We start from the raw sequence: 24079 nt of genomic DNA, 5'->3' as shown, positions 1-24079 counted from the left end.
ATGTCTCCCCACTTCCCCAGATCACCTCATGTGTCTATTTAAGTCCTCGGTCTTCCTTTGTTCGTTGTCGCATCGTCTGTGTACCGCCCCTCTGGTCAAGTTAAGTGTTTTTCAGGATTCTGTGCAGTTCATGTTTGCCATTTGGTTTATGTTGTTTTTCATGCAGCAGCACGATGAGGTTCCGTGCAGGTCATGTTCATGTCTGTTTCGTCACGCCATTTGGTTCACAGTTTCCATGCATCTGCACAGCATTCTGTTCACAGTGATCATAGTTATTCCTTTCAGTCAGGTTAGTGTTTTTCCAGTTTAGGTTTTTGGTTAGTTGCAGTCTCTGTCCCTGTTATGTTTTGTCTACTCCCTTCTGCATCAGCCCAAAATAAAGGCTCGTTTTCAGTTTAAGTTCACTCCCGTCTCCTCACCTGTGTTCGCGCCTGGGTCCACCACACACACTCTCCACACGGTCTGCCCCCGCTGGCCTTGACAGCAACTGGTGTTGTCCTTTTGACAGTAAATTGAACCTGTAGACAGTAGGGCTGCTCAATTAATCGAATTTTAATCACGATTACGATCTGGGCTTTCAACGATCATTAAAAATGACTGAGCCGATTATTAGCCCCTCCCTCATTTATCCACGACACCTTAAAGGCCGGTCCGTGAAAATATTGTCGGGCATAAACCGGTCCGTGGCGCAAAAAAGGTTGGAGACCGCTGATTAAGAGGACCCGAGGGAAGCTCGGAAAGCTAAGCAGAAGTTATTTGGAGAGGAGAGTGACTGCGTTGGTTGAAAAGAGAGGTAAAAAAAACTTCAGTGGTGTTGCACACTATTTTATATTATTTTTTTAAAGTCATTATTCAATACATTGTTATTGTTAACCCTTTAAAGCCGGTCAGAGCAGCATGCTCGTTTTGTGTAACTATTTTTAAATCCCTGTAGAACCGGAACCGCTTACGCTAGCGCAATAATTTGTTTTGCATATGAAACCGGAGGAGTTGTACTTACATCTGATGCCATCAGCTTGTCCTCGGTCACGGTTTCCTTCCACATATAGCTTTGCAAAAATTGCATAAAAAGCGCTTGCAGGAACAAAAACATAATATTCCAGAAACACGCGTTGCCAATCCGATCAGCTGTTTGTAACACTTCCCACAGTGTCGCATGTCCGCCATTTCCTGCCCGAAACCGGAAGTGACGTCATTTTCGCGGAAAATGTAGTTTTTTTACTTGTAGGCCTTAAAGCTTATACTGGTCATGTTTGACTTTTCTAAATAGTTTCTGGGATGCTTAGAACTCGAATTGCATTGCTGGAAATATTTTATTTTGATGCACATGCTGTTTAAAGTTTTGAAAGATAAACCTCTTAAATTTCTCCAAGTAGAAATATATGTAAAAAACAAAACAAAAACGATTTTCAATTTTTTTGTAGTTTATTGCACTTTTTTGCAATTAATGTAGTTACTATGGACTTAATGCATACATATTATTAAAATATGGGCTATAACAGTTGTATAGCAACTTGAAATGCTCCCACAAATGGCACTACAACATGTAAAAAAATAATATGAGCTCTGGCGGACTTGGTCCTATGGTAGGTCTTAAAGGGTTAAATAAATACCGTCAAATAATCGAGATCTCAATTTCAGTAAAAATAATCGTGATTATCATTTTTGCCATAATTGAGCAGCTCTAGTAGACTGTATATAAAAGATGGAGCTACTGTGACTTAATTGGTTGAATTTCACTAATCAAAACCTGAGCATAAACGTCTTGGAAGGTCTGTGCTTCAAATTTTCTACCTATAGGGTTGATATAAAGGTAGAAAGTATGCACAGAGGCCATTTAAAGATTTGTAGTTTTTGGGACTTACTGGCGCTTTGTTTAGTCACACATGGTGCAGTTTGGGTGAAGCGCACACTGCCAGACAACGATTTATGTTGTATTTAGATGCCAACTGGTTAGTCATGTGCACTAGCTAGTTTTTTGGGATACAAGTGAGCACCATTAACACTTGAAAATGAAAACTCTGCATCATTTAACCTGTAATTTTTCTGCAGAAAATTGCACTCTTCTGTTTGTAGTTTAGCACAGCAGGATAAACAATACTACAGCTACAGGTTGAATGTGCATAGCTTCTGATTCTGTGACTTGACGGTGACTGCACTGTCAAAAAAAGGCAGACATGTCACTTGTACTTTATGCTTTATAAGAAAAAGGATGATCTTTGAGTTTGTCTGCATGATAGATTGTGTTATTTTGCACCTTTGAAGTGGTTAAGCATGACATTTTAGAGGACAACACTATGCTTTTTTCCAGTATAAAGCACTGTCATTTTGGTCTGTGCACCCTTCCTTTTTGCAGAGCCATACTCAGGCACGCTCTCTGAGTAAATGGTCAGCAACTGTACGATAGGATAAGGGAGGAAGCCGAAAACAAATTCTGAGAGGGCAGATCTGCAGCTGTTCCAAGGACAGGAAAATACTTTGATAAGGGAACATGGACAATGAGTCCATGGCTGGACTCATTAGCCTAACATTTAAATGTTGTATTTATACTTTTTTGTTATACTGTGCTGTCAGTGCTGGTGCTTCCTCACTGTTACCTGAAAGAAATTTCCACCTGAGGTTGCCGTCTGGTTAGTATTCCACACACAAGGTGGGATATGTGGACAGGGGAGTAGCAGTATCTTTAATGCAAGTTTCTGTCCATCAGGGTGACAGATTAGAAAGCTCTGGAACAAGCTTTCTAATTTTACCTTAATTGTGTGTGTGTTTGTGTGTGTGTTGGGGGTGGGGGGCTTTGTGGGCTGCCTAACAATGAGAAGAATACTTCAGGTTTCCTTACTTAATGGGAAAGTGCATTCCTTTTTTCTTTGTCACCACTTCAAAAACAGGTGGTGTACTTTACATTTCACAGTCACGTGCGGATGTTGAAATGGTGATTTGGTCGCCTGCAAGAGGCTGAAAACACTTGTTCAAGTGAGCAGGTGGGACAAAAAAAGGACATCAGGACATGGTACGGATTAGGTCCTCTAATCTTACCTGGGAACGGTATGAAAATGGGCTGGATTCTTAGTGAGACACTTTTGACTTCTTAATTAATCAAGGAAGTCTGCAGATAGGTGAAAGCTGAGTAGTTGTTTAAATTGGTGCCGCATTGGGAAGCAAGCGGGAAGAATTTCATGCATATTACTGTCTGCAGGTACCTGGAAATTTTAGCTTGACAACAAGAAAAGTCTGAGGTTAGACATTCTCACAGATGTCAGCATTGTTGCTGCTCAGCTCAGTTCACCGTTGTCATCACCTCTGCCACAGAGGTGCGAGTAGTTCGCCTGCCTGCCTGTTGCCTGCTGCTCTCTTCCCACTGGTTCTCTCACATCTTGTCAGCTTTCTAAGACGATGCCAGCGTTGCTAAGCTAAACACCGACTCTCCCTCCCAACATGCACATAAGATCTGGAAGATGTTCTGTTTGCTTTTAGCTGCGATGTGCTTTGAGTGGCCACCGATTAGCAGCTTGTTGTCCCACTTTCTCACTTTCCTGCCCTTCCTATTTTCGCTCCCCTCATTGAAATGATAGAGGGGCTGTGTCCTGGCCTGGCTTGGTTACTGTAGGCATGTGGTGCTAACACAACCTTTGTGGTCCAGTTGGAGTTTGTCGTTAATGGCACCGCAAAACTTTTGTACCCAAACAGTGAGATGTCCATAGAGATACACTGCTCTAAAATAGGAACAGGTGGATTCTCAAATATTTGTGGATGTGTGAGGATCGTAAAATATGTCCCTCTTAGCTGGATCTGCCTAATATTCCTGACTTATATATTTGTATGAAAAGTGGAAATGCAGACTTGGTTGCTCTTTTACATGTTACACAGAGGGAAATGGGGACAAAACTTCACTAAGTATTACTCACATAAGCAAGTCTTTAACTCTAAATACTTGGTGCATGCATTAAAAAAGCAACCTGGTAACAACCCTGGAAAAAGCAGTAATGACCCTGAACATGTCACAGCAACCTGAAAGAAGACATGAAAGTGAGCCGTCATGCAGAGTGAATAAACAGTACAATTTCACAAATCTGTTTTTGCAAAGGCTATAGTTAATGATGCTAACAAAAGAACAAACATCCAAGAGATCCAGTTTAGTGACTCTCATTATCGGAGGTGAGGCCTTCCAGATTGACTGCCTAGAGCTCTCTGTGTCTCGCCTGTCAATCTAAGGGGCACGCCCCCAGTCCCCTTCGTCTAAAATCATGTATTTACCAAACAGTTGTTGTGAAAAGGAAAATTAACCAAGAGAGGCTAAAATCATTTATTGGATCAGCCTGTAAACATGCTTTTAAGTTCTCCAAAGATGGCCTTTTAAAATGGGGACTCTGTGAGGAGTGACTCACTCTTTTTAGCAACTGCAGTTTGTGCCACTTTCACACTGGCTTTATTTCTGCTTGAAGAACCCCGCTAGCAAATTTTAGCAGAAATCACAAATAACTGGATTGTCTTTGATTTCTGGGTTTAATTACAATAGACCTATCAATGTGAAGAACGGGCACATGTTTTTGTAAATTACACCTGCTACAAAGCACCTTAACTGCTCTCACCAGCTGCTGCTCCATTACTTAACTGTGTGTTCAATGGGCCAAACTACGCCAACAAAACTTCCTGCATGCACCTGCTACTGGTACTTGGTGGATCCTTATGCCACTGATCAAAATTCATTTAGTCTGTTATTTCAAGCTTACTGAGCTAATTGCATTTTCTTTTTAAAAAAACAACAACAAAAAAACCAAATCGCTTTGCTCTGTGAAATCAGCTGAAAAGCATGTTTCCATCAAACCAGGTTGAAATTTTTTACATACAAGTGAAACTTAAAATCGGCCCAATTTGCACATTAAGCAATGCATCTCAGCTTCTGAACATACTTGTTTACTAATAAAGCCATCTAATATATTCCCTGTAAGATAAGGCAGGGAAAAGAACATGTGCATTTTAACTTGCACGTGCATCATACATTTCCCCCATATTAGCATCTATGCACGCTAGGCTGTTTATGTGCTGCCTGAGGGCAAAATTCGCCTACCTTTCACATGTCTCCCGATTTTAAGGAATGAAAAGCGTTTGTGTCTCAAAGCGTTCATATTAGGGCAGCACATCTCTCACTTGTCACTTCAGTGGGAGCGTGTGAGGGTCAGGGTTTCATCGGGCTGTTGCTGGCACGCATGATGTGACAAAAATGCTGTGCTCAAAATAGGACGCCGTGTCATGCTTGCACAGAATGACAGAGCCCAGATAATGCTGCACTGTGCCAAATTTCTGTTATTAAAATGCCAACCACTTGGGAGACACCTTCGGTTGGCTGCTAAGAAGGGAAGGTGGGAGATGGTGTGGAGTTCCTTATCAGTTGAGATTTTTGGCGTTGCAGGCAAGAGTTCATCCTGCGTCCTCACTGAAGAGGTTTTTCCACATGAGGATGGCAAATAGGATGATGAGTGCTTAATGGCCCTGCAGTTACAACCCTACTATATCACTGCCTCTCCCTGATGAATGAGGTGTTCATAGGGCAGTAACTTATTATTACTGCAGTATTAGTCCTTTGATCTTCCAGCAGTTTTGAACCCTGGAGTTTTTTAGAAGGGTGGCTCGTCAAAATAGCTTAGCAGATGCGTTCGGGCCTGGTCTTGCCCCCGCTATGGGGAGAGGAGGCCTGGAGGTGTGCAGAGGCACCAATGTGCAGGAAAACCTGACTACAGAGACGCTGCATTTTGGTTCGTCTTGTTTGAATGGATCAAAGAAGTCGTTTATTATCGTATATTGTGGTTTATATTTATTTGGAGATTGATGATTCTTGTGTCTGCTGCAGAAGGTTTTATTGTGAAGGGGAAAGCCCGCTTTTATCTTCAAAGACCGCGAATATAAAGGTGCTGTCCTTGAATCCCTGCTAAGGAGCCCCAATAAACCACAAGATGTCATTCTTGCCAGGGCATTCCTCTATTAATGACAAAGGCGAATGGTAAGTCTCAGAGTGAAACATGAAGAGGGAAAAGAGAAGGGAGCAGAGGAGGTGAATGGGTTGGTTTAGGGGAGTGGCAGGCGAGGCCCAGAGGGCGACCCTCGATGACCCTGACTGCGCCTGCTTCAAGGTCATGTCTGCCGCGTCAGAAGCAGGGCTGCTAGCAGAAAAATTTGTTGCTTTTGATTTTCCTCTTTCAAATCTTTTTTTTTTTCTTGTGCGGTCCCTCTGTGCTGCTCACATTCCCTCCTGTTTACCTACCTAATTCTCTTTCCACCATCCCATCCTCCATCGGCGTGTCTGGCACATCCCAGCTCTCATTGTGCAGGCTGAGCCGTTGGCCCTCTTTAAGATCTGCATTAGAATGTTGTTTTTATATAGCAGCAAGCGGAGGCATGTGGAGTCTCTTTTGAACTGCTTAGCAAACAGATGGAGGTTTTTACGCTGCCTTTATGAGATTAAGTGAAACATTCCCATAAAACAGAAATGTCTCCGTGTCCCTTCACCCTGCTCACTCTCTCTCGTTCTCTCTCTCTCTGCCTTCCATACCTTTTTCTCTCTTCATCCTTGTCTTTTTTTTTTTCGTTCCCCTTATTTTTTTTTCTGGCCCACTGCAGGCTTGGGCAAGGGCAGCCTGCTTCTGAAAGTGAAGTGGAAAGTAGACAGGTTTTTGTTACCAATAACTACTTCCCCAGGCAGGCGAGCGCTGAGCATCTCCCAGAGTTTAGACCACAGTGGCAAACAGGTCTTGTGAATCTGACACTTCAGGCAGAGAGATAGAGCAAGTTCTTTCTCTGCTGCAGTGTGAACCAGTTCAACTCTGGCTCAGGTTGGATAGGCTCAAACGAGGTGTCATTGCTCTAGTGATGACTAGAAATTCAGGAAAAAAAAAATTCAACCCACAGGTTTAAAGTGAGTGTCTAGTTGTCTAGTGCAGCGGTCCCCAACCCCCGGGCCTCGGACCGGTACCGGTCCATGAGTCGTTTGGTACCGGGCCGCGAGAGTTGAGGCTCAGGTGTGAAATGTGTGGTTTTCAAGGTTTTTATCGGTTTTCAGCATTATTTTGTTATCGTTTTTATCGTTTACTCGGTTTTCCTGGGTCTTTTCACGTGTGTTATGAATAAATCTTCTTTTTTTTCCTGTACTAGTTTTATTTTGTTGTATTTATCCGCGACACCTTAAAGGCCGGTCCGTGAAAATATTGTCGGGCATAAACCGGTCCGTGGCGCAAAAAAGGTTGGGGACCGCTGGTCTAGTGTACTAGTTGAGTCACGCAGGCATTTTATATGTGAGCTGTCTAACCTTACCAAAATGCATTTGTTTGTGGTGTGAGTAAACATGAAAAGTTCATGCTGTTATTGATACAGTAAGCGTTTAGTGTTTTTTCATGGAGGACCAACTTAAAAAAATGTTTAAATATAGTTTTATCACAGTCCTCGTGACTTATTTTGAAGAGAAGCTAAAACCTGTTTGGTGGGTATCTAAGTGCCAGTTTTCTTTTTGTTTGCTGGAAAAGTCCCTTTTCTTCGCAGCCTTAATTTTCTGGCTTGTGTGACGTTAACTTGGGCCTTCTGCTTGCAGTCCTGCAAGGGGATGATAACCAACATGACCTTTGTGGCCCTCAAAATCCAACTGACCAGTGGTGATGTCCCATCTGTGCAACAACCCCCCACCCCCCACCCCACCCCAAAAAACCCCCCAAAAAACAATCTTTAACTCTGCTTGGATAATTTAAAGAAATGGCAAGCTTTCTTGTAGTAGTCTTCAAGGGAACCAGCAGAATGCAAAACCTGCATATCTGCTTTCATTTTGATCTCACCTGCATTTCACAACACTGGCCGAAATGGAGCACAAATTATGACAGATGTAGGGGGAGGCCCCTACAAATACCTGTAGAAACTCACTGTTGTACCTTTCTCCTGGCCTAATCTGTACATATTCTTAATTTCAACCAACTTGGATTCATCACTCCATCAGACCTGTTGCCACTGATTTTCTGTCCAGTTCTTATGGCATTTGGCATTCCTCAATCTTTTCTCAACGTTTCCCTTATAAATGGCTTATTGACAGTCACCCTGCCAATGAGAAGATTTCGAATGAGGCTTCATTGAACAGTAGAAGGATCAACTGACAGTCCTGATGCATCTCCTAGGTCCTTTGTCGGGTCTTTGCTGGATTTCTTTCCTGTGTTTTTCAGGATATGACTTTCAGATACTGCTCATTTGCTGTAGATAGTTTTATTTTATTTTTGCAAAAATAATGAGGACTCACTGCACACCAGCTGAGATCCAGGTTTTTGGCTAATAGCTCCTTTGGAATCACCTTGTTGGTGCAAAAACACAATTTTATGTCTGTCAAACTGTGTTCTTTGACATTTTTCCTGAATTCAACTAAAGAAGTGTGAACAAACAATGATTTTTTTCCCAACAGACTGCTGGTAATAAATTGGCAAAAGATACCATTTAAAATTGGTTCACTGTTAAGTCATGTTTTATGTGTATATATAACACTGGTTCATCCCTTGAGTTAGGAGCCTTTTTATATTTGAATGATTCATAAGTCAGTTTTAAGTGGCTTAACAAACAAACAAAAATGAGCGCTGTAAAAGGTTGGGCTGCTTAGAAGCAAAACATAAAGAAATGAGGGTCGGCTGAATATATGCATGTATCATATGTTATGTATTATAGGAATGATAAAGACAACAATATAATATTGACATTGAGTGTTTTTGATTGGGGGGGGGGGGGGTATAGTCTTTAGCACATATTGCTGATGACATGTTAGAGGAATTGACTTTGTTCGTTTGGGTTTAAGTCATCCCTGAAAACGAAACGATTTCCATGTTTGTCTTTGTACTTCAGTCACACGTCTGGATATCAACACATAGAATCTGTAGGCAGGGGACAAGCTTTCCGGTGTCCCTTTGGTTGCATGTAGGCAAGTAGTCCATGTGGAGAGCAAAGGAGGATTCGCATGTAACACACTAAAAAGTGACATCTGCTTTTCAGTAGGTCTTTTTTTTTCTTCTTCTTTTTTTTTTACCACTCTTCCTCCAGAGGCTAGGTGAACAGAGTAGCTGATCAGAATGAAATGGAGGCACAGCTCATTTTTGTGAACAAACACAGAGGATCATAACTAAAATGTGATTTGCATTGATTTACAGTAGTTGACCACTACAGAATGTCATATGATATTCATGTATTGTCGTAGTAAAATAAAAAAAGGTGCTTTTTTTCAGCTTTTATTTGTACCTATGTTAACGTCATTTACAAGCAGTGTGTGTGTTCAGTTGTCACTGTGCTGCTTGTGTGTGTGTGTGTGTGTGTGTTTGCTCTGCAGAAAGACACGGCTTACTGCACAGCCTGTTCCAAGAATGAATTCCTGGAGGCTTACAAGAGCTGATGAATGAGATGGAGGGCTCAGGGCAGGAATGATGGGAGGGAGGCAGCTCTGCACTGTAGGAGGGGTGTCAGGCTCTCACTTACAGGCCTGATTAAATAACAGGATGCTTTATGAAAACAAGAACATTATCTGCCTCTTAAAAGGCCGGGAAAGGCCCTCTAATTGGCTTCCCCCGAGTCTCTGTGTTGCCGCCATCAGTAAGAGCTAGTCACCAAAGTTTTTTTTTAAAAAAAAGACCTAGGACTTTTTTTCAACCTCCTCTGCACTCATCAGTACTATAGGAAGGAATTTATAAACATACCGCTATTGAGCCTGCAAAAAGAGTGTCTTTTTTTCCACTGAAAGGGGGATTACAGCTAGACGAATCTCTGATTAAGTGCAATGCAAACAGTAAGGAGATAGCAGCTCTTCTGTGGCATCAGAGGGCTTCTCATGTGGCAGGTTTCGCAGTTGAGGTTTACAAAAGGCCCCCCTAGATGTTTGGAGAAGAGCGAGAGGAAAGCATCAGAGGTGGGGTTTGGTATGTTCCCCGGTCTAGATCAGAAGAGTCCGCTCTTCCTCTTTACATCTCTCCACCTCCGTCAGCTAACCGATCTGGTTTAGTTAATTATACTTATTACAGTCAAGTGCTGCTGTATATCATGATAGTTACAGCTGTAATTAATTTTTCATATGCTTGCGCTGCCTTAGTTAATTATAGTGACCTGTCAAATATAGTAGCACAGCCTATTACCAGAGATCAGACATATGTTTTAAGATGAATCAGAGGCCACATTTATGAATGCAGTTTTGTATGGATATAAGCATGTAAAAAAAATGTTACTCAGCTGATAATTTAAGATTTTTTAATTTTTCCTGTTCATCAGCTGATGTTATGCATCAAAATCAAACCAGTGTTCAGTGCTGTCCAACTTCATTAGCTCATTTTACAAAGTGTTGCAAAGCAGCGTGTGCAGAAAACTTGATGTGCATATTTTGCATGCTTGCAGATTTACCGCATGTGCAGTTTGGCAGCTGTTACACAGTGAAACCAAGATTTTGAAAAATATGTGATCCTTAAAAAAAATATGGGAGCACAAATGGGGGAAAAGTCGCTAATTGCTGCCCATCAAATCAATAAGAAAAAGTTGGGTTGGTTTTTTTGCTGTGATGCTGGATCATAATAAATCCAATAAGAACAGAAAATATCTAATAGAATGAGCTGCAGCCTTGCAATCACCCTTATCATGTAATGTAGCAAAATTTCATCTTTGCTGTCCCCTAGTGGTAGTGTAGAAATCCATGTAGGTTACGTGTGATTTGTTTTTTATTACTTCTTTCTTTTTTTTACTGCATATTTCAAATGTGTATATGTATATACATTATGAACTGTGTGTTTTACCCTGAAAAGCTGGGGATCCTACCAGTGGTTAGTCAGGTGCTGGGATTACGCTTGCTTCAGTCAGATCAAATTAGAAGATCAGAAATGTTTATTTCTCTTCTTCAAATCTGATGGTTGAACCAGGAGGTAGTTAGCAACTTATACAACAAAGTTTCTGTCATGGTAAATATTTTTCATTTAACACTGGAACTGAATAACTGATGTGACTGTGTTAATTACAAATGCTTGTTGCTTTCTCCCTGCTTTCATCTTCCATGCTTGCTCTCTCCTGGCTCTGCTTCTATATTTAGAGTACGGATATGTGAGTATCAGCCTAGAACTATTCTTCTGGAGCAGCACAGCTTATACTGGCTGGCTTTTCTACTTCTTGATACTCTAGCACACTGTTAACCCCCAACTAGACTTGTTGACTTTAAGGAGCAATCAGTGAGGGCACATAGTGGAGTCAGGCCTCGCGGCTCCATCATCGCTGCATTACTCTCGCTTGCCCCCGCCCCCACCACGGGCTTTGGGCTGCTTATTTCCTTTGATGTCTGCACGATGTGTTTAACAAGCGATAGCGTATCAGATGACACTTGTCCTCCTCTGTCACCTTGTGCTTTGCATTTCAAATGTGTGGAGTAGTTGCAGCTCGGGCGACTGCTAACAAGAGAGGGAGGCCCAGCCCGACCCTCAATGCTGAGAGCTCCCAAAATGACTGCTCCCACCTCAAAACAGGCAGATCAGGTTCATAACTTTTTCCAGCCTCTCTCCTCCGCATGAGAAAGGTGGCCAAGCCCTGGTTCTGGATTTAATGTCTGTGTGTGTGTGTGTGTGTGGCACGATGAATGAGAGGTAGGAGGAGGAGTGTGTGTGATTCAGGCCCACCCCCTCAGGCTTAATACTTTTCTTGAGAACACAGAATCCACTCACCTGCCCTGACATGCATGCCCCCCTCCCCCCTTCCCTCCATACAGTAGCCCCCCCACCCCACATCAAAGTGCCGGTGTGAGTAATGGATACCCAGCAGAGCCACACCCTTCCCTCCTCTGACTGACTCCACTGCTGGTTCAGTCAGTAGCGAGCACCCAGCAATCAGCTCACTCACACACAGACATGTTATTCACACACAATTAGACTTAAATACACAGCTCCAGAGTTATAGCTAAACAGTGTTTATAGCAAAGGCTGTGTAGTTCTGCTTCAATTTGATGTAGTTTACACAAAAGAAGTCACAGCAATGCAGTCGCTTAAGAATGCGGTGTGGACACTGGGAGTTTGGATAAATGGACTTGAAACAAGCGGAGCGAGCGCCCACATTGTTCTTATTTTTTGCTAGAATCTTCATTCATAGATGTTTTTGCCACACAGTTTGATTGAAGTACCAACCCCAGTTGGATTTTTATCAGGTTAAAATGATGAAAACACAGATACTGAGATCGTCCACATGCCCACAGTCACGTAGTCCGTGTCGTCTTTTTAACGTGCACTATGTAAACTGAACTCAGTGCTTATATCCGAAATGAAAGTTGATCCGATATTTCATTTTGTGCTCGTAATTCGGTCACAGGTAAAGCGTGCTTTTCTACAGTGCTGTTATTCAGAACAGGCCTCTGTTTTATCGACTGAGCCAAGCCAATGTAGCCAATGTAGATTTAAATGGGTCCAAACATGGGGAAAGTATTTCAGCTGCTAAATAAGTTAAAGAATCATCTGCCTGCCTGCCACGTGGCTGCCTACAGAGCTTTGTTATTAGCACAGGAGGGAAAAATACAGCCTATTTTTTACAATTTAGAATTCTCCTCAGGTACTTTACAGGTATTTTACACTTTACTGTTGTGGTCTTTTCCAGCTCCATATTTTTATTCTTGGCTTCTAGCTTTGTACCTGCAAATAGTCAGCTCTCAATGACATCACACAGAGCCAGGAACACACACAAAAAATGGCCTCATTATTTTGCACATTATGCCATGCTTGGTAGGAAAATCCACTGTCACACCATCCATGTGACATAAAATAACAAAACTCTTTAGGCCTATTAAAGGTTTTGAAGACTATCCCAAATCAGATGTCGATTTGAACACTGCACCTATAATAATCCCACCGCAGACTGCACCTGTTTTTCATGCAGTTTCGCCCCTTCTATCATCACCAGCCCCCGCCTCCGTCTGCTCCTCATTTAGCCGTGCGGCGTGTCCTGGTGCCTCAGTAATGGTTCCAGCGTGCCGGGCCGCTCAGGAGAAATGACAGAGCAGAGAGTCGGCCTCAGACCTGTAGGCCCAGAGCGCTGTACTCTGTCATTAGACACTTTAATGCAGCAGCACCACAGCTCGCCTCCTTCCTGGTTTATCTCGGGGGGGTTTTTTCTTTCTTCTTTTAGCCCTTTCACTTTCACTCCTTATTGCGGGGTGTAATTTACTCATGTGCTGGACGCTGTGGAAAGCCATGCTGGGATGTTAGACCTATGGACAAGTCATAAAGTTGGATTTAAACGGCGAATAAAGTTCAACATCAGCAGGTTTATAAAACCTGAATAACTTTTTAAAAAAAACTCTGAATCCAAAAGTCAAATGTTATAGAGTTCAAAACTCTGAGTTTAATCAAAGACATTCGACTAATACAGCAGATGTTCCTTTACAGACGAGACTGAATCTGTGTGTCTCAACATTCCCCTCTTCATTTTCTCTCCATTACACTGACACATGGCTGCAGATGAATGGAGTTTGGCTGCTGGATGGGCCTCGCATTACACCCAGCACAAACACTGAGACGTTTACAAGCAAAGAGATCGTGTCAGGCGACAGAAAAATCCTCAGCGCGGAGCTGAGGACATCAGAAGAGCATAGTTTGTGTCTGCTCCGTTGAAAACACACTGTGATGCCAGGCCTGGCTTGCAGACAGTGCACTTCGTCTGGGATGTAAACAAAAACAGCAGGCCACCCACTGCTGGAGAGAGAAGATGACTGGCTCCAGCTGATGTTTACACACAATGAGCTGCAGTTAATATGGAGGTTAGATACGTGCCGCTCATAGTAAAGCGGGACATGCGCAGATTTTGGATTGGTTTGTTTGTGTGAGTCACTTTTTCCTGTTAGCTCCTCTCTTCTGCAACTTGAAGCCCACCTCATGTTGTATGATTGCAGCATTAAAGCATGTATTTATTTGCAGCTATGTATATTGTGTTTTCAGACAGTGTCGGAAAACCAGACTACAATTTATTAGGAGTAGGGATACATTGTTGGGAAAGTCTGGCCTAATATTATTAGAAGTGTTAAAAAATTATTTTTAGGACAAACTGATGTGATGAAACAGATCAATCTGACATCTGTAAATGTCACCTTATTTGCTGATGCCAGCAAGGCCAATATCGACATGAATGGTAGACCAAGGTATTGGTGCCTGATTACATACACTTTCTTTTTCTTGTCAGCTTCTCCAGTTCAGTTTTGTGGGGAGCTGCCACATATATTGTTTAATCCCTTATTAAAGGGATTGTGGTATAAAGTACTGGATACCAATATTTGGAAGGAATTTAAAGTACATTTTTTATTCTATACATAATGTGAGCACAAAAACAATTATGCTGTGCATTTGGAATGCTTGTGTTGCAAGCGGCACAGTGTAATCTGAAGCTTTACTCTTTAAATTAGACTGTTAAATCACTGACACTACAGACCACTAATCAATACTACAGACATAGTAAAAATCATCTGGTCCTCACCAGTTTCTAAAATTATTTAGATCTAATCCCAGTGGATTCCACTATTTTAACAAAACCCCCAGCAAAAATGCAGAAGCATTGTGTAGAAAACTAGCGTAAAGCTTATGGAGCCTCCTGTAGCAGCTTGAAGTTATTTGAAATGATTTTCTGTATGATTTAATCAGTCTCTCACATCCTCGTGGAGAAATTTTGATCCACTCTCCTTTTACAGTGCTGCTTCACTTCATTAAGGTTTACATATAAAAACATCACATAAGCGTTCAAGTTATAAACCTGTGCTTTTCATGCTGTGGAGATATGTGCTGTGAATAAAGAGCCTGCAGAACGAGCTCAGTAACCAGATTACATTTGCCTCTTTAGTTCTAGGTCGCTAGGGTTGAAAGCTTACCTTCATGACCTCACAGTGCCTCTCTCTGGCTACTCGCCCTCGGGTGTGTTTGTGTTTGTGACAGGAAGGCCCACATTACCTGCTGCCACTCCTCAGCGGCGTCTCATCTGAAGTAATTACTCTCAATAAGACGCACCAAAAGCTTCACTCACACCCTTCTCCAACAATCCGTCATCGTTAGAAGTGGAAGCAGACTATTGTGCGGTCTGTTGTTTGTTAGTTTTTTCCCCGGTGACATCCCTGCTGTTTAACTCTGCAAACCACAGTCGTTGCTGCAATTGTTACGGCTCACATGCCAAATGGTGTGTAATCACATGTGCCAAGTTGCACTTCTTGAGGATGGGTGTTTACCTAACTGCAGCCATGTCTGTTTCAGTTCCGATCATAACGAACGTGGAGATGTTGAAACACTTGCATTGCTAGTCCTCTCAACTGTCTCATTAGAAGCAGACAAGTGTTTTCATTTCACTGCGCCAATAAAGTTTAAATATATCTCATATTAATCATGTAACGAGATCCCTCTCGGCCCGCTTCCGGATCTGTAGCTCAGCAGCAGCTTGTGGTTTCGCGACCACACTGTGGTAACACCACTACTAATACTGAGATATAATAAGACCACAGCAGCAGTCATTTGTAGAGCATATTATGATATATTCCCTAACTGGCCATAGTTAGTCTGAAGTGTGTGTGCGTGTGTGTGTGTGTGTGTCTCTGTGTTGTGTAGTGTGTTAGTGTGTTTGTGTGTTGGTGTTGTGTGTTGTGTGTTGTGTGTGTGTGTGTGTTGGACCACAAGAGTAGTCGTCCCTGCATTTATCACCACGATTAGAGGATATAAACGCTCATAGCGGTGTAGGGAACGTTTGAAGCCCAGGTGAAGCAAATTCCCACATGTCAAGAGTCCAGCTTTTTTTTCTTTCTTTCTTTTTTCCCCTCCTTCTGTGTGACCACACTACATTTAAGGCTGATGCATGTACTAAAATTACTGTTCAAAAATTGTAGCACCAGAGCTACAAGCTACTTGACCTATTTCTCAAATATAATTCTACATTAATGCTTTTTTTCTGTACACTCCTATTGTGCACACTCCTACCTGCACACCTTTGGTGCACCTGCTGCTATGAGGAAATAGGTGGAGGTGTGATAAGCGTCTTACATTTTGTTTATACATACTAAATGTCATGTGCTGACGCTCTCTTCTTTTGAAGTGTTGAGAAGAGATCAGGGCTGTTAGTTTATTTAAGAAGCTCTTCATTAACTTAATTAATAAATCAAGTGAGTCGTGTTTTTCCACTTGAATTTCTTTTGTTAATGTTTTGTGTGTCAGTGTGCAATATTAAATGACTAAGTTAACAGCGAGCCACCACAGATTCGACAACACTTGTTCTAGGGCATAGAACAAGTGTTTTTGGTTTGTTTGTTTCTTTGTTTTTTGGGTAATCAATCTGTAGACAATCAGCAATATATACACCTGCCAAAGTACTCCAAACCTGCTTTGTAGTACTTTCTAATACAATTTCTAATAATCATGGCACAGACAGATTGCACTATAGCTACACTTTAGCTGGCAGTCAGACAAAATAATGCCTTCATGTTCACCATTAACACACTTGTAGTCTGTGTTTGGCTTCTGGAGTCAGCTAGAGCTCACTTTGTCCATGAGGCCTGAGTCTCATGACATGACTGCCACCCAGTGATGGTTTAAGACACTGACAGTCCGCTGTATATATGGCCTCTGAAGAACTCACACTGACACACTGCTGTCTCCCTGTTCTGTCCCCTTCAGGCTCGCATGGCACTGGATAAAGGAGCCCAAGCGGTGATCTTTGATATCAGAAACGATGCCAGTGCTGCTGCTGAGGTGAGTGTTCAGACCCTGCTAAAGCTAGAGTTGCCAATAAGGAAAAAGCATGCTGAAGTTTCACATTCAGTATGATGTTTCTGTCTCCTCCTGCTTTGTTTACTATCATATTTTTGTAACACACACACAGCTGCAAGAAGTAGACTCCCTTCCCCGTCCAGTTGTGCTGGTGGAGGATAATAATGCTAAGGAGCTGATGGATTTGGTCAACAAGAACGAGGAAGCCAAAGTTGTCATTGAGATCAAGATGGAGCCAAAATGGGTAAGCATGCTGGAACAAGCCGGATGCTTTCTGCAAAGCTGTGTAAATCTAAAAATTTCAATTGTCTTAGTTAAGAGGCAACTTTTTATCTATTTATGTCTTTTTTAATATGAACCTAGCGAGTGTATAGTGCAATCTTCTTTTCCCTTTTCAGCCACATTATGATGTTGGCATCCTGCTCACCATTGTCCTGGCTATTCTCACCATCATCCTGATCTTTGCTTTCCGCTACAAGTGCAAGTCCAACAGAACTTTGGTGAGTGACAGCAGCAGTGTTGGTAGGAAAGCCCACTAAAATGGATTCAAAGGTTTACCTAATGCTCCTCCTCTTGTGCATGCAGGACTCCGTCCATCAGCAGACCATGCGGGCTATTAGTCAACTGGAGATCAAAATCTACAGCTCTCAGGGCTGCTCGGGCTCGCAGCGCCACCGTGCAGCCTGGGGTTCGGCCAGCAGCTCCAACTCGAGCCCCGTCTGTGCCATCTGCCTGGAAGAGTTCCAGGACGGGCAGGTAAGAGGAGAGGGTGAGGGTGCACATTGCAGCTGTAGATTTAAGCATCGCTTTTCAGTTGGACATTCTAAGAACCACCTCCTTTTCGTCCCAGCTTCTGAGGATCATTTCCTGTGCTCATGAGTTCCATAAAGACTGTGTTGACCCGTGGCTGCTGCAGCACCGCACCTGCCCGCTCTGCATGCACAACATCATGGGTGAGGACAAGCAGATTTCTAGTTGTTTTTTGGTGAAGCTGCTGCAGAAACTGATGGTTTTCTTTGACTTTACAAGACAAACAAAGTTTAACTGACCACTCTAAAGCATCCATCCATCCATCCATTCTCTTCCGCTTATTCTTGTCAGGGTCACGGGGGTCTGGAGCCTATCCCAGCTCTCTTAAGGCGAGAGGCAGGGTACACCCCGGACAGTTCACCAGTCTAACACATAGAGACAGACAACCATTTGCACTCACATTCACACCTATAGGCAATTTAGAGTTACCACTTAACCTAACCCCACTAACTGCATGTCTTTGGACTGTGGGAGGAAGCCAGCGTACCCGGAGAGAACCCACACAAACACAGGGAGAACATGCAAACTACACAGAAAGAGCCTGGCCTGATGGTGGAATTTTGTGATCCAGATCTTAAATCTAAAGCCTGATTATTTTTTTTAAAATATTTTTTGCATATCATAAATTTAACATTCTTCTTAATAAGTGCTATATTTGACAGTAATTGCTTTATTTTACCTTCTGCTTTGGTTCACAGGGCCGGAGCGGCAGTCCCAGAGGAACAGACTCCAGCAGAACACAGAGCAAAGCCAGAGCTTCTTACATCCTCAGCCTTACAGCAGTCCCCACAACCATCCCTACCCCCAGCATGCTATCCCCTTCTCTATGAGGCCCCACTATCCTCGTGGACCCTCTGGACCTTATCCCAATCTGGGCCACTATAGTGGCTCCTCTCCCATGGAGACTCAGACTGTACGTTTCCTCACCAGCAGACCGTTGGGCTCAGCCTGTGGGTACCACCTTCCCACAGAGGTTCCCGGGAGGCCCCACAGGATTGGAGGTAACTGTAGGACCTCCACCCACCACTACACCCCCCGCCGGTCCTGCTATAATTACCGCTCATCCTGCCCAGGCCAGCGCAGCGCATCCAGCTCAAGACTGCACCACACGGTCACGCCACAGACCCGTGGGGCACCTGCCCACAGCCGGCAGGACGAGGGAAGCTGCTCGGGTGGCAGCTACCGTACGGAGCGCAGCGGATACTTAGCTGACGGACCAGCGAGCGACTCCAGCTCAGGGCCGTGCCACGGCTCATCCAGTGACTCAGTTCTCAACTGTACTGATGTGTCCCTGCAGGGAGTTTATGGCAGCTGGTCCACCTTCCGTAGCTCTCTGAGCAGTGACTATGACCCGTTTGTTTATTGTGGACCAGGTCCCGGACATGCGCCCCGCAGGAACAGCCTGGAGGCTGGTGCCCAGGCCCGGCCCAGGTCCCTGGATTCTGTGGTGAACAAAGCAGGCTGCCCTGAAGAACAGCCACAGACTGTATTCAGCCACATCCACTACCACCGTCACAGACACCACCACTATGAGGAGGGGGAGCACAGCCAGGGTGCGAGCAGAGGTTCAGATGAGGAGCAGGTGGCCGCCACTGCCACAGCTGCACCTGCACCTGCTGTTCCTGTCCCGGACAAAGACTCAACCGTGTCCCCTCCTAAGCACAGCCCCTGCCACTGCCCCAAAGCAAACTCCACTGATCGGCCTAGCCCAGGGCCTGAGTGTCCAGACCACGACGCCGGCAGCGCCGCAGGACCTCCTGTGCTTATGTCCCCAATCTCCTTACAACTCCAGCCCCACTGCTGCCACCAGGGACACGGACACCCTCCTGCTCCTCTCGGGAGAGTGGGAGGATGTGTGCTTGAAGGACCCTCTGTTCGCTTCCATCAGAATATGGATCTGCAGGATGACCGCAGCATCCACATCCACTATGGTCAGGGCCCGGGCTTCTGCTGCTCTCCTCCTGAGCTGCACCCCACCTTGCTCCCTGTGCCCCTCATTCTGGACTCTGGTGGGATGGAGGACTGGCCTTGCTGTGCTGGGGCCCATGTTGTGTGGCAAAAACGGGTGCAGCAGGCCCACTCAGAGCCTCAGCTCCTGGTGCCTGGGACCTCTATGGACAGGCCACCCTGTAGGTTCCATCAGGGGCCTGCTGCTGAGTGCAACACAGACATTTGTTTATACTGCCAATCATTACAACACAATCAGGGTGGGTGTCACTTCTTTGTCATAAATGCCATTGCTAGCTGTGTGGTCTCAAACTAAAGCCTCTTTGTTTACTGTGTTTATCATCATAGAATGAACTAGAGCTTTTTTGTGTGTGTCCACAGGATCAGAAGAGGAGTCTGGAGTGTGAGAACGTATTGCATCCCCATTATCACACTGCTACACAGGAGCCAGACTGGACAAGCCTCTCATTGGCTCTCGTGTCTTCCACAGATGTCTTTCCACCAGCAGTGCCTTCACACAGATGATTCCCCAAGCTCAAACAATCAAACGATCGTCACTATTAAAAGTGCAATTAAGTGAAATTTTAGAGTCATTCTCAACCCTCTATGATATTTAATAGCAAAATATACTAAAAGGAATATGTGAAGATGAGGAAAAAAAGTTCATATAGCACAGAGGAAACGCCCTTCTTCTGTGCATTTACTCCTTATCACCTCGTAGGAAGAACGCCCATGCTATCACAAGTTCCCATGCTCCTTGGTGACAGCTATCGAATGGTCCTTGCTGAAGGTGTTGAGCCCTCGTGAAGTGAGACTCTGTCTCTGCAGCGTGTCCCAAACTCTCTTCTCTCACATAATAACTTGATTTATCTTAGAGGTACTTCATTTTCACTTCTTCGTCTTCCTTTGCTGAGTCCAGTCTCAGCTTGAGAGATGCTTTTCTCTCCAGCCTACCTCAGCTCAGATTTCTTAACACGCCTCAAACACGAGGTCCTTAAAGGTACTGCTGTAGTGATTTTATTTTTCCTTTTTATGTCACGACCATGTAGCTCCCACAAACTCAACAAAATCTCTCTGCAGTCTGACCTGTCCAAACAGAGAGGAAAGGTTGATGCTCAGCCCCTCAAGCAAATGAGCATTCACTGAGGTTGCTGAGCTTTGCATGGGCCTTTTGTTTTCACTATTACAAATATGGCAGCTGTATTTTTTCTTCTTTTTATTTCATCTGTCAAAATGAATAGATTTGACTGAATTATGTTATCGTCATTACAAGCTATCGTCTTGGTATTGTCATTTCTTTTGCCAGTGGTTACATCACGTTTGACCTCAGTGCTGTTAAACCCCCTGATCTGTGCACAGTGAACAGGCCTCAGCAGAAGGACGGTCATCACAATGTTGTAGCGTCCTCCACAGAGCTCATACTCTCCACTTGTCTTCCAGCACCTAAAGCTGTAGAAATATGCCTTAATAACTAGGTATCAGTGTAACTGGAGTAAAGCCATGCTGGATACACCTAGCAGTCCTGAACATCACTTTAAGGAGCACCAGTGTCCTTCTTTTGCTTTCCCAATGTGTAGATCCCGAGGAATGTCTCAGGAGCAATCAGACACTGGAGAAAAATCAAAATAAAATGCCCAAAGCGGTAAAATAAATTTTTTTTGTTATTTTAAATGTGCGTTGCCAATCTGTGCCAATCATGAAGAAAGTGCCACCTCAAATCATAAGACATCCACGCTGTGCTGAACACTTGATAGAATTAACTTTTAAACCTTTGTTACCTTGGTTTCCCATCTATCCTCCACAGGCTGTATCTAAAAAATGGGCATAGCCCATGTGGAAGTGCCTTAAACCTTTTTGTAATGGCCACACATCCATCTTTTATGTAAAGCCTATTCTAGCCACTCTGATAGATAACAGTTGGCCTGACGCTATCAATAACAATGACCTGCTTCTTTTCTAATTAACCACAGGCTTCTTCTTGTTGTACCAGACTAGAAAATCTGAGATCAGAGCAGTAGGAATTGTGTTTTAGAGTGGAATTCCTCTCAAGGCTCAGCGGAAATGTGAAAGGATTTTACCTGCAGTCACACTGCAGACTGAGCAGAGAAAGCATGGACATTGGCCATGTAACCAGTAGCACTTACTAAACTCTTACCGGTGCCTTATTCATGTAAACAGGAACACACTAAGCTCTTACCTGTCTAACCAAAGAGGCAACTTCTTGAACACAGTTAACTCTTAATATGTTGTGCCTTTCTTTTCTTTTTTTTTTCTGCTCCCACCCATCTTTTGGATCCCACTGTGTGCTCCCACTGACAAGAGAGGACATGCTAGAATAGAAGTGGAAATTATTTTTGGAAGCTTTTTTTTTTTGGCCTGCGGTCCCTCGTACCAATACCTCACTTTGAATGTGTCAACTCAGTGTCCTTTAGCTAAAGCATCAGGGTTTCCTTTTTCTGTCCAAATGGTCCCAGAGACTGAGATGGAAATGACTGAATGATAAGCAGCACTTTGGCTCAAGTAAATTTTATAGAAAAAGAAAAAAAAACAACATAAAACTTTATATAGTATTAATGGAAAGTAAGCCCGGAACCATCAGCACATGGGAAAAAAATTGCATTAAGTGATGCCACACAATATCTAGTGTGATTTCATCCTGTTCAAGATCTTTCTCTTTGTGTCATTTATGTGTTTGTATGTTTTTTTTTATGTTTTGCAAGAATAATGAGCTGAAACTGCCTTTTCTAATAGAGTGGGAAAAAAAGAAAGTCCCTCCAGAACTTTAAGGGATATGTCAGTATATTTTGGATACTTTGTGTATAAAAAAGCGAACAACAAAAACAAAAATGAAATAGTGTTGTATTTTATATATAATAGAACATTTCAATATAGTGACATGTCACTAATATATTTATTTACTAATATATTTATCCATTTTGCCCAGGTTTGAAAGTGGTTTCTGTATAGACTGAATGTTCCTATATGGAAACTGACCGGTGCCATCACAGATGTATCAACCTGTCTTCATTCCAATTATATGCAAATAAATTATTTTGAAATAAGTCCTCACTGCTCAATTCATTATTTTGTTATTCTTGTTTTGCTTGATATTGCTGTGCAATACTCCAGATTTTGGTATTGATCTGATACCAAGTAAATACAGGGCCGGTATTGCTGATGCTGATACTGATACTCTCATTGTTAACCTATAAGGGGTTCAGTAGGGGAGAGCAGTGTGTTGTGATTTATGGGATGAATCATCATGAACTTGGCAAATTCTGAACACATTTTAATGACCACTAAATGATACGATATATTTATTTATCATATTTATCATTTATCTTCTTTCTTTCTTTCTTTCTTTTTCTTTTTACAAATGATATAGTGCTTATATTTATGCCTGGCCTGTATTATTATCATTTAAGGTACCCTACCTTCCAAGTTAAAATAAGCCCCCAAAACTAACATTAACAAACATATACATTTCATCCAGCTAGGGTTACAGAAAAGCAGTTAGCATAAAAGCTAACTTATTTTGAAATGGCTCAGCAGTGATCGCACAGTGTTTCTGCTAGCTACAGCTGTCTCACTCAGAAAAGTTGTAATGGAGGAAATGCATGGTAAATATTTTGCAGCAGCAAAGTTGGTGGTAGTGATGTAACTTCCAGGAGAAAAGGCATTTAAAACTTTATTTGTGAGTAACTTTTAAATAATCTTTTTATCAGATTTGACCGGACACTCGGTTTAGGCAGTTTTTATTTTGTGTTAAGTTACAAGATAATGCTCCATAGTGTCCAGATGTGTTTCAATTTGGTTTCAAATTGGAGTTGCTTGGGGAGTTGAACAGGAGGGGATTAAAAAAATGTTCACACTGAATTTAAATTAATTTAAAGATGATGCACACAGCAATGCATTAAGCCAGTACTCTGGCTTTTTTGGACCCTGGCTGCTTTTAAATGCATTTTCAGTCCAGCCATTGGACGTGACTATTTTCACTGACTCACAGACTCACATTTAATCATAAAAAAGGCGCTTTATCCAAAAAATTAACCAGTGTTTTATCTACACATTTCAAACTGTAATTTTAGTAGCTTTATTAGGAGCCTGTTGCAAAAACACATCATTTGTTCTTATGTCTTTAGTTGAGTTTATGAAAACTGCCAAAGGTAACACAGTTTGGCAAACATAAAATAGTACTTTTGCACCAACATGGTGATTCCCAAAGAGATATTAGCTGAAAACTTGTTGTGTAGATTTACCTTATAAAAATTGAGGAAACTGAGCAAGTGGAGGATGAAATAAGAATTAGCAATCTACAGCAGATGGAAGAGGTATCTGAAAGTCATGTCCTTAAGAAATCCGGGGAGAACCCAGTAAAAGACCTGACACAGAACATGATACACCTGGGCCGTTAGTTGATCCATCTGCTATTCACTGCTTCATCATTAAAAATCTCCATGGAAGCGTGGCTGTTGAGAAGCCATTTATGACAAAGAGAAAAAGCCTTAGGTAAACTGCTAAATTAAAAAAGAACTGTACTGAAAATCAGTGGCAACAGGTCTGATGGAGTGATGAAA

The 24079-nt window shown here is 42.8% G+C and overlaps 1 protein-coding gene across 1 annotated transcript in view; it reads left to right on the top strand.

Annotated features, from left to right (window-relative positions):
- Positions 1 to 22567, top strand: part of LOC121811766 (E3 ubiquitin-protein ligase RNF43) — a 113520-nt gene extending 90953 nt beyond the window's left edge. The window contains exons 3-9 of the mRNA XM_042223608.1: positions 16653 to 16727; positions 16858 to 16989; positions 17144 to 17245; positions 17331 to 17501; positions 17596 to 17698; positions 18254 to 19762; positions 19884 to 22567. Coding sequence (XP_042079542.1) covers positions 16653 to 16727; positions 16858 to 16989; positions 17144 to 17245; positions 17331 to 17501; positions 17596 to 17698; positions 18254 to 19762; positions 19884 to 19909 — 2118 coding nt within the window. The 3' untranslated portion in view covers positions 19910 to 22567. The remainder of the gene's footprint in view (positions 1 to 16652; positions 16728 to 16857; positions 16990 to 17143; positions 17246 to 17330; positions 17502 to 17595; positions 17699 to 18253; positions 19763 to 19883) is intronic.
- The last annotated feature ends 1512 nt before the right edge of the window (positions 22568 to 24079 follow it).

Source organism: Haplochromis burtoni, unplaced genomic scaffold (assembly GCF_018398535.1).
Source record: "Haplochromis burtoni strain Fernald_Lab_line unplaced genomic scaffold, NCSU_Asbu1 Contig_115, whole genome shotgun sequence".
In the NCBI taxonomy this organism is placed as follows: Eukaryota; Metazoa; Chordata; class Actinopteri; order Cichliformes; family Cichlidae; genus Haplochromis; species Haplochromis burtoni.
This window is presented reverse-complemented; position numbering and strand designations above follow the sequence as displayed.